The following is a 9,855-nucleotide window of genomic DNA, read 5'->3' as shown; positions in this document are numbered from 1 at the left end:
CATGACCTCATGTCTTGTGTCTGGAGGGTATTAATTGTCCCTCCTTGTACTTAAAAAAAAAAAAAGAATTAAAAAATTAAAGTGAATTTGTGTGCTACTGAAAAGTTGGCAAATGACATCATCAGAGACAAGCCCTTGGAGTCTTTAAGGCAAGATTTGTGGGGTGGGATGGGTAAGATGGTAGACTCTCAGAGCAGGTTTCACTCCACTCGGGCCAGAAGAGTCTCAAGAAATAAGGCAACCGGTGACTTCCCAGCTCGAGACCACCACCTGAAGGGTGTATTGAAGCAGGAAAAGGAGCCAGCCCAAGGCAGATCACCAGAAGGTATTCAGACAGGGCAACCATCCCAGTTAGATGGGGTGAACTGGGGTCACGGGTGGGCAAGAGACCCTGAGCCCACCCTGGCGGTGAATGTCTTTGCATGTCCTGTGTATCTCCAAGCAGCAGAGTCTGGATTTGGAGGCTTGTGACTTTTGATAACAGACCCCAGGAGAGCTAAGACCACCGGGGCAGAACCTCCACCAGAGTGGGACTGGGTGAGAGTCAGAAAGGACATCTTGCAGAGCATGGCTCCTTCCACATCTGGTAGAGTCCTACAAACGTTTGTAGGTTCCCAGGAGAGCTTTGCAGTTTGGACAGTAATGGTCCACGTCCTGCAGGGCGTCCACGCAGAAGGGGATGAAGCAGCAGCCGGCTACGCAACTGGAGAGACAAAAGAATCACGTACGGGTCATGTGACAGACTGCCGTGGGAGTCACGGTCCCTCAAAAAGATGTCTATATCCTTACCCCCAGAACCTGCGGCCTTATTAGGAAAAAGAGTATTTATTGGTTAATAAAATTAAGGACCTTGGGAAGAAGTCATCTTGGATTTAGGGTAGGTTCTCGATCCAAGGACGAAAACCCAAACCAATCCTGTCACACGGATTCTGACTCCTGGCAGCCCATGTGTCAACTGAGAACAGAGCTCCATAGGGTTTTCTTCACTGTGATCTGTACCTATGCCGACCGCCAGGCCTTTCTTCCACAGCACCTCTGGATGGGTTCAAACTGACAACTTTTAGGTTAGTGTTGTGGTTGTTGTTGTTAGGTGCCACTGAGTCAGTACTGACTCACAGGGACCCAATGCACAACAGAACAAAACACTGCCCGATCCTGGGCTAACCTCACTACTGCTGTCACGCTTGAGCCCACTGATGTTGCCACTTTGCCAATCCATAGCGCTGGGGGTCTTGCTCTTTTTCTCTGACCCTCCACCCTACCAAACATGATATCCTTCTCCAGTGAGTGACTATTCCCTCCTGACAATATGTCCAAAGTATGAGAGATGAAGTTTGGCCATCTTGGCCTCCAAGGAGCACTCTGGCTGCACTTCTTCCAACACAGATCTGTTGGTTCTTTTGGCAGCCCATGACACTTGCAATATTCTCCTCCTACACCATAACTCAAAAGCATCAATTCTTCTACGGTCTTCCTTATTCACTGTCCAGCTTTCGCATGCATATGAGGTTATTGAAAATACCATGGCTTGGGTCAGGTGCACCTTAGTCCTCAAGCTGACTTCTTTGCTCTTCAACACTTTAAAAATTCTTGTGCAGCAGATTTGCCTAATGCATTACGTTGTTTGATTTCTTAACTGCTGCTTCTGTGCATGTTGATAGTTGATCCAAGAAGAATGAAGTCCTTGACAACTTCAATCTTTTCTCCATTGATAAGAATGTTGTTTATTGTTTATTTAGGTTAGTAGTTGAGCACAAACCATCTGTACCACCCATGGACCTTTTTTAATCCACTGACATTCGTCCTTGTAAGAGAACAGAGAAAGAGATCTGCAACACACAGAAGACATAGAAGATATGATAAGAAGACTGAAGAGACAGAAGATCCACTCTGTTAAGATGGAGATAGAAATCCGAGCGCTGTAGTCACAAGCCAAAAAAATCCCTGGAGTCACCAGACAGTGGAGGCAAGAAAGGATTATCCCCGAGAGTTTGGCAGGGGGCAAGGCCCTGCTGACACTTTGATTTGAGACTTTGGACCTCTAGGACTTAAGAGAATCCATTTCTGTTGTCTGCAGCCCCTGGAGTTTGTAATCATTGGTTACCGCAGTCACAGGTGACTTACATTCAGACCAATGCCAAGGTCGCTCCCAGAGAGAGGGCCAGTCCTGTGTGTATTTGCAAACCTTGGGTCATTTGAGTATCATTCAACTTCTTAGATCAGGCATCAGCAAACTTCTTTTGCAAAGGGCCAGATGGTGAATATTTTAGGCTTGGTGATCCATGCAAGCTCTGATGTGACTGCTCAAATCTGTCCCTTGCAGCCTGAAAGCTGTCCCAGACCATAGGGGCACAAAGGGGCATGGCTACAAGGGAATCAGACTTAAAACAGGTAGTGTGCCAGCTTGGGCTAACTTCTGTCTTCAACTGCGCTTTTCTTAAGGTTCTTTTCCAGAAAGACTCCTTCTTATAGCAACAGCTCAATTATTGTTAGGTACCATTGAGTGAGCATCAAATCAAAGTGACCCTATGCACAATCGAACAAAAAAACACTGTCCAATCCTGCACCAATTTCACAATCGTCACCACGCTTGAGCCTATCTGCTGCTGCCACTGAGCCAATCCATCTCATCAATCCACCTCAAAAAGGGTCTGCCTCTTTTTCACTGACCTTTCACTTTACCAAGCATGATGTTCTTCTCCAGTGACCGGTCACTGACAATATGTCACAAGTATGAGAAATTAGGTCTGGCCATCCTGGTTTCTAGGGAGCATTCTGGCTGTACTTCATCCAACACAGATTTGTTCTTTGGTAGTCAATCCATGGTACTTTTAATATTCCCTTCCAACACCATAATTCAAATGCATCAATTCTCTTATGGTCCAATGTTCACATGCATATGAAGTTATTGAAAATACCGTGGCTTTGTTCAGGCAAACTTTAGTCCTCAAACTGACATCTCTGCTCTTGAACACTTTATAAAGAAATCTTGTGCAGTAGATTTGCCTAATGCCATACATCGTTTAATTTCCTGATTGCTGTTTCTATGAGTGTTGATGGTTGATCAGAGCAAAATGAAATCTTGGACAACTTCAATCTCTTTTTCATTTATATGGATGTTATTTATTGGTCCAATATGAAATAATTTTGTTTTCTTTACACTGAGGTATGACCCATACCAAAGGCTGTGGTCTTTGATCTTCATCAATAAGTATTTTAAGTCCTCTTCACTTTCAGCAAGCTAGGTTGTATCATCTGCATATCATAGGTTATTAATGAGTCTTCTTCTAATCCTGATGCCACATTTTTCTTCATATAATCCAGCTTCTCAGATGATATGCTCAGCATACAGACTTCATACGTATGGTATAAAGGATACAAACCTGGCACACACCTTTCCTAGTTTTAAACCATTCGGTGATCTGTTGTTCTGTTCGAACAACTGTCTCTTGTTCTATGTACAGGTTCCTCATGAGCACTATTAAATGCTCCGGAATACTCATTCTCCACAATGTTGTCCATAGCTTGTCGTGATCCACATAATCAAAAGCCTTTGCATAGTCAATAAAGCACAGGTAAACATCTTTCTGGTGTTCTCTGCTTTCAGCTAAGATTCATCAGATGTCAACAATGATACGTTGTTCCATATCCTCGTGTGAATCCTGCGTGAATTTCTGACAGTTCTCTGTCTATACGTCATTGGATTTCTTGACTGTTGCTTCTATGAATGTTGGTGATTGAGCAGAGCAAAATGAAGTCTCGGACAACTTCAATTTCTTCTCTATTTATATGGATGTTATTATTTGGTCTGATGGTGAGGATTTTTGTTTTTGTTACATGTTCGACTGCAGCCGTTTTTTAATTATCTGTAACAAAATTTGACTTGCATGTGATATGAATGATATTGCCCAATGGTTTCCGCATTCCGTTGGGTCACCTTTCTTCGGAATGGTCACAAATAAAGATCTCTTCCAATCAGTTGGTCAGGTGACTGTCTCCCAAATTCCTTGGCATAGATGAGTGTCTCCAGTGCCACATCAGTTTGTTGAAAGATTTCAATTTGTATTCCATCAATTTCTTGTGCTTTGTTCTTTACCAATGCCTTCAATACACCTTGGACTTCCTCCTTCAGTAGCACTGCTACTTGATCATGTGCTACCTCTTGAAATGGTTGAAAACCGATCATTTCTTTTTGGTACAATGACTTTGTGTATTCCTTCCATCTTTGCTCATCGGAAACACTATACAGGGTTGCCGTGAAGAGGAACCGACTTAGTGGCACTTAACAATTACATGTACAGACAAAAAGGAAGTAGAGACAAATTTGAAAGCCAAATCAGCTGACACCAATACTTGGTAGAGTTTCCATTCTGTATCTCCCTGAATGCCTTTCCTTTTTCACAGGCATTTTTATCCAGTGGATCTTTGAGAAACCATTAAAGATAGTATGGTCACATAATAATTTCCCTCTAGATTCTTAAAAAGGAATGAACAAGAATGTGAAATGAGTACCAAGATAGTGAACAGTCATTTGTGAAAGAAACCCCAACAAACTAATAAAACAGTTGTGACCATTCCAAGAGGCTTCCAGATGCAGAGAGGCCGTTTTCACTTGCATTCACTGGATCACACACATGTACTCACAGGACCCATGGTCTTTCCTCGATTTCTGAGCTAAAACATAGTTTTAAAACCAAAGTCAATGAACTTTTATTTTGCATTTTCTGCCCGAGGCATGAAACCAAAAACCAGAAGTGGGATTCCGCAGGCAGGACAGGGACTGAGGTGCCAGGAAACCCGCGCCGAGTCTCTCGTCCAGTCCCTCTTCACACGTAAGCTGAGGATGAGTTGACAATTTCTCAGGGGATTTAAGTTCCTCTTTGAAATTAGGAAGAGAAATATTTTTCCTTCTTCACCAACATTACCATGAGTCAGCAGTTCTGGAGAGAAACATACCCATGCCTTGTCTTTCCAGGAAGAAAACGACGCTCCCTCCCCCACTACAAGGACTCCTGGTGGTGCCACGGTTCAGTGCACGGCTGCTCATCGGAAGGCTGGCAGTTCAAACCCATCAGTCTCTCCAGGAAAGATGTGGCAGTCCACTTCTTAAAGACTTACAGCTTTGGAAACCCTACTGGGAGTTCTGTTTTGTCCAGTAGAGTCACTGTGAGTTAGGATTGGCTCAATGGCACCAGATTTGGTCATCTGTTCCCCACCAACACACACAACGATGGCTCTATGATGGCTCATACAACCAAGAATAAAAGGAGTCCTGGTGTGATGCTGTAGGGTAAGCACTGGACTGCTAACCACAAGGTTCAAGGTTCAAACCCACCAGCCACTCCTTGGGAAACCCTAAATAAGGTCACTATGAGTCGGAAGTGACTCAACAACACTTAACAATAACGACATTTATCTGCTACAGAACAGTCATCTGTTCTCAAATTTCTCTCCAAGAATGGAGATAGTAGCTCTTTAAATATAATACCCTGGTTGCAGACACCAATATTTACACAATCCCCCACCCGGGGACGGCATTGGGAAAAATCCTTGACATCATAGAAGAGTCAGAGGTTTTGAAGAGACGACTCTAAAGTGTTCTAATGTACAGACTGTGCCAGATTCCTCTCAGAGTCTAGCAAACATCATTATTTAGGCCATGAAAGTCTACACGCAATGAACAATTTTACTCATAAAATCATCTGGATTGTTGGATTGAGAATGCAGATCCCTGATCCCTGACCCTTAAAAACTCTGGGTAGAGATGAGGGATGCTGCTCAGTATCCTAAAATGCATACGGCAGTCTCCACATCACATTATTATCCGAAGCCTTTTCTGCAAGAAAGGATCTCGGGGTGGCACAGTGGTTAAAATGCTTGGCTATCAACTCACCACTTGTTCCATCAGAGGAAGATGTGGCAGTCTGCTTCTAGAAAGATTATATCCTTGGAAACCCTATGGGGTAGTTCTACTTTGTCCCACCATCAGAATCAGCTGATGGCAGTTATCTGCAAGAAGAGAAGGCAGGAGACCAGGGAACTGGCCTGAGACTCACCCCAGGAGGCAGAGGCTCCCACAGGAGAGCCAGGTGAGGGCGCCGGCATTATAGGACAGCCGTGTCACAATCATCTTGTTGCAGGAGAGACAGCACATCTGGACTGGGCGGTCGAAAAATGAGATGGGCTGTTGCACATACACAGTCTGAACAGCAACTGATGGAGGGAACAGGAGACAGACGGTGGCTCAGCAAACAAGCAAAAAAACACCCAACAAAAGACAACCCGGGGGGCGGGGGGTGCATAGCAACAGATAGAGGGAACAGGAGACAGATGGCGGTTTAGCAAACAAGCAAAAAACACCCAACAAAAGACAACCCGGGGGGCGGTGGGGGGGCAGTGCATAGCAACAGATAGAGGGAACAGGAGACAGACGGAGGTTCAGCAAACAAGCAAAAAAAACACCCAACAAAAGACAACCCGGGGGGCAGGGGGTGCATAGCAACAGATAGAGGGAACAGGAGACAGACAGCGGTTCAGCAAACAAGGGACACAAACACCCAGCAAAGACAACTGGGGAAGAAGTGGCAGGATGTGCAGGCCTTCACTGCTTCCTTGGTTCTGCACACAAGATGGAAATGGTCTACTCTGGTCTACCTGGAAGACAGATTTGACTCAGGTAGCCCAGGCAAGTGAACTGGACTATTCAGAAAATCATTTGGTGTGTTGAATTGAGAATGAAGATCCCTGATCCCTGCCCCTTAAAAACTTTGAATGAGTAGATCTGAGGTAAGATCCCCAAATTGTCTTTCATGCCTCCCATGTGATTCTCCTAAAGCGGTCTGAAGGTGGTTAATTTTAAAAATAGCATTTGAGCCTCAATTTTTTCACCTGGAGATTAATGGTTGCCAGGTACATGGAAATTATTGCTAGTGGGATTCCAAGTGTGACGCTGTGGATAAAGCACTGGACCACAAGGTCGCTGGTTCAAACTCACCAGCCACCCCTTGGAAGCCCTAGACAGGGCCGCTATGAGTCAGAAATCACTTGACGGCACTTAACAACAACAAAAACAATGGGGTTCCAAACTGTTGGTTTGGGTTTGTTTTGGAAAGGGGTGATAATAATATTCCGGAATTAGTTGCTTGCCCTTGTAACGAGACTAAAAACCTCTGAACTGTACATTTTCAAAGGGCAAGCTTGATGCTAAGTGAATTCCATGTCAATAAAGCTGCTATTCAGAAAAGGAAGTAATAGCATCTCCTTCAGTTCTGCTGCCAGAACTCTCTATGAGATACAAAAAAGCTAGCAAGCACTATGGCTGGTACAGGTTTAATCCTTGACTAAGCAGCCCACTCATTTCAAAGAGGTCCTTGATAAACTCCAATTCCAAATGACAAGAGCAGATGTGTTTACTGAGCCAGCGAATGCTGACCGGCTCCCGAAGATTCCAAGCTGGTGAACCGTGCTGATACATGAAATCAGTGTATGAAATAGCGCTAGGCAGAGAAAAGTTATGTGGGAACATGTAAGGGCATTCACAATCATCAGAGGGGACTCAGGCCTGTAAATGGTTAAGCACTTAGGGTTCAGTGGTGGTGGTTCTGTGCTGTGGAGTCAGTTCCAACTCATAGTGACCCTGCATAAGGTTTCCGACGCTGTATACCTTCACGGGAGCAGAGAGCCTCATCTTTCTCGCGCGGAACAGCTTGTGAGATTAGCAGTCTGACTCGTAACCACCACACTTGGAAAAGTTATGTAGGCTCATGTTTTTTTGTCAGTGACTTCCTTCTGTTTGTGTTTATGCCACTACAATGCCAGTCCTATCCTCTTTATGCTGGGGGCGGGCAGAATGAACCAGTGCCCGGAGTTAAGCGAACTTAAAACATTCAAAAGAACCTCCTTGCAGAAAATGCAGCAGTAATAAAAAGCTACTTTAGCAGTTGCTTGTGCATTATGCCAGATTTTGTTTGTTTGTTTATTGATCACAATGAGACCTGAAACTCTAATGTCACTGTCCCATCCACATACATCTTGAGAAGTCAGAATAACTACAGGGCAACATGAATAACAACACTGTATCAGCTGCTTTCAGGTTGACTGACTCCTAGCGATCCCATGTGTGTCAGAACAGAACTGTACTCCAAAGGGTCTTAAATGGATGAATTCTGGGGGAAGGAGGTTGCCAGACCTTTCTTCTGAGGTACCTGTAGGTGGGTATGCACCTCCAGTCGTCCAGAGGACAGCTGAGCATGTGAACCATCTGCACCACCTAGGGTCTCTCGTAATATCAACAGCTCACTGTTCTGAAATGAGGGGCCCTGGCGACCTTAAGGGTTAAATGCTCGGCTGCTGATGGAAAAGGTTGGTGGTTTGAACCCACAGCTGTTGCTCGGGAGACAGATGAAGTGGTAGTTAGAAACTCCATGGGGCAGTTCTATTCTGTCGGGGAGCGTCCTTATGAGTTTGAATCGATTTGAAGGCAGTTTATGGTAACACGGTGTTTTACGGATGAGAAAATGGAGTCACAGGGCAATTACGTGAACCCAGACACAGTCTGATTTGCAGGCCCACACTCTGAGCCAGGACTTTCTGGGTTGCTTATAACATTGAATCAATATACTAGGGCATACCTGCATGGCATAAAGTGCCAAAGGTCAGGGAACATAAGAAAGTTGCTCCAGGCAAAGGACTAGCCTTGCACTCATGGTGAGCTGGGGGAGGGTGTCAGCTTACCTATACCATTCCCGGCTGCTGCTTCTCCCTCTCCCAACTCCAGCCCTGGGTCTGAAACAGTGAATCTCTGTCACACCTCACCAGGAAGAGGTGGAATGGGAGCTGAAACACAGATCCACACTCCCAAATTTCTCTGGGATAAACAGTTGTATCTTTGTGACAAGCTAATTTACGGCAGACATAGGAACTATGTTCAGTTATATCTACTATGGAATGGTGTGAGCCTCGCGGATGTGAGTTCAAGCACTGACTATGGAATTTCAGGATGGAAAGGCACTAAGCTAAGACTTTTTAGGTGGTCTTTTTAGTCCCTCCCCTGAAGCCCAAGGAGTACGTAAGGGCAGGATGGAGGGCTGAGGGGCAGGAGGACACGTACTGGCATTGGCGTTGGGGACCGGCACTGGCTGTGTGTAGTACGAGGGGGGGTTCATGCCCTTCCCATCGGGGCCTGTCACAAGGCCTGTGGTTGGCCCTGGTATGGGTGCTGGAGGTGACGGGTAGAAACTGTTGACGATCTCTTCATAGGATGGGGGAGCGCTTGGCACTGAGGAGGGCCCGGCAGCTGCCTGATAAGATCCTGGAACCGACATTTTCACCTAAGACAAAGACAGAAGACACTGGAATCAGAAACTCAACAGGCGGTATCTTTCCCCTAATCTTTAACTTCCTCCCTGACAAGCAAAAAATCTCAAGAGATTAGTTGCACCCACAGCTTTGCCCAAAGGTCAGAAAGAGGGCCTGTCAGTGCCCCTTCAAGACCCCCAAGTTATCACCTTGGAAAGGGATCCTCTAAATAAACGTAATAGCCAAATAGCTCAAACAACCGAAAATCATCAAAACTGAGCAAATCACAAAGGGAGACATCAACCAAATGGGACGAGAAATTTCTTCACCAAACAATGCCTTGTCTTGAGAATCCAGTGATTTTTCCTCTTCTTTAAGGATGGCAGTTTTTGCTACAAGAAAAAAACAAAAACCCGACTGTAGCAAGAAATGAAGTCAAGTAAAAGTTAAAAGCCAACTGCCGTCAAGCCAATTTTGGTAGAGTCCTGGTGTGGTGCTGTGGGTTAACGTGCTACACTGCAAAGTCGGTCTGAACCACAAGCTTGGTGGGTCAAGCTC

General features: G+C 45.1%; 1 protein-coding gene across 1 annotated transcript; it reads right to left on the bottom strand.

Moving 5' to 3' along the window:
* Positions 1-594: 594 nt before the first annotated feature.
* On the bottom strand, positions 595-9,323 carry LITAF (lipopolysaccharide-induced TNF factor). The gene is made up of 3 exons (XM_006867214.1): positions 9,110-9,323; positions 6,057-6,213; positions 595-703 (listed from the first exon to the last, which is right to left on the bottom strand). Exons 1-3 carry the CDS (start codon positions 9,321-9,323, stop codon positions 595-597), a joined length of 480 nt encoding a protein of 159 aa, XP_006867276.1.
* Between the last annotated feature and the right edge of the window lie 532 nt (positions 9,324-9,855).

The sequence above is a fragment of the Chrysochloris asiatica genome, unplaced genomic scaffold, assembly GCF_000296735.1.
Source record: "Chrysochloris asiatica unplaced genomic scaffold, ChrAsi1.0 scaffold00102, whole genome shotgun sequence".
NCBI lineage: Eukaryota > Metazoa > Chordata > Mammalia > Afrosoricida > Chrysochloridae > Chrysochloris > Chrysochloris asiatica.
Note: the sequence above shows the minus strand (reverse complement) of the source record. Positions and strands in the feature narration are given on the sequence as shown.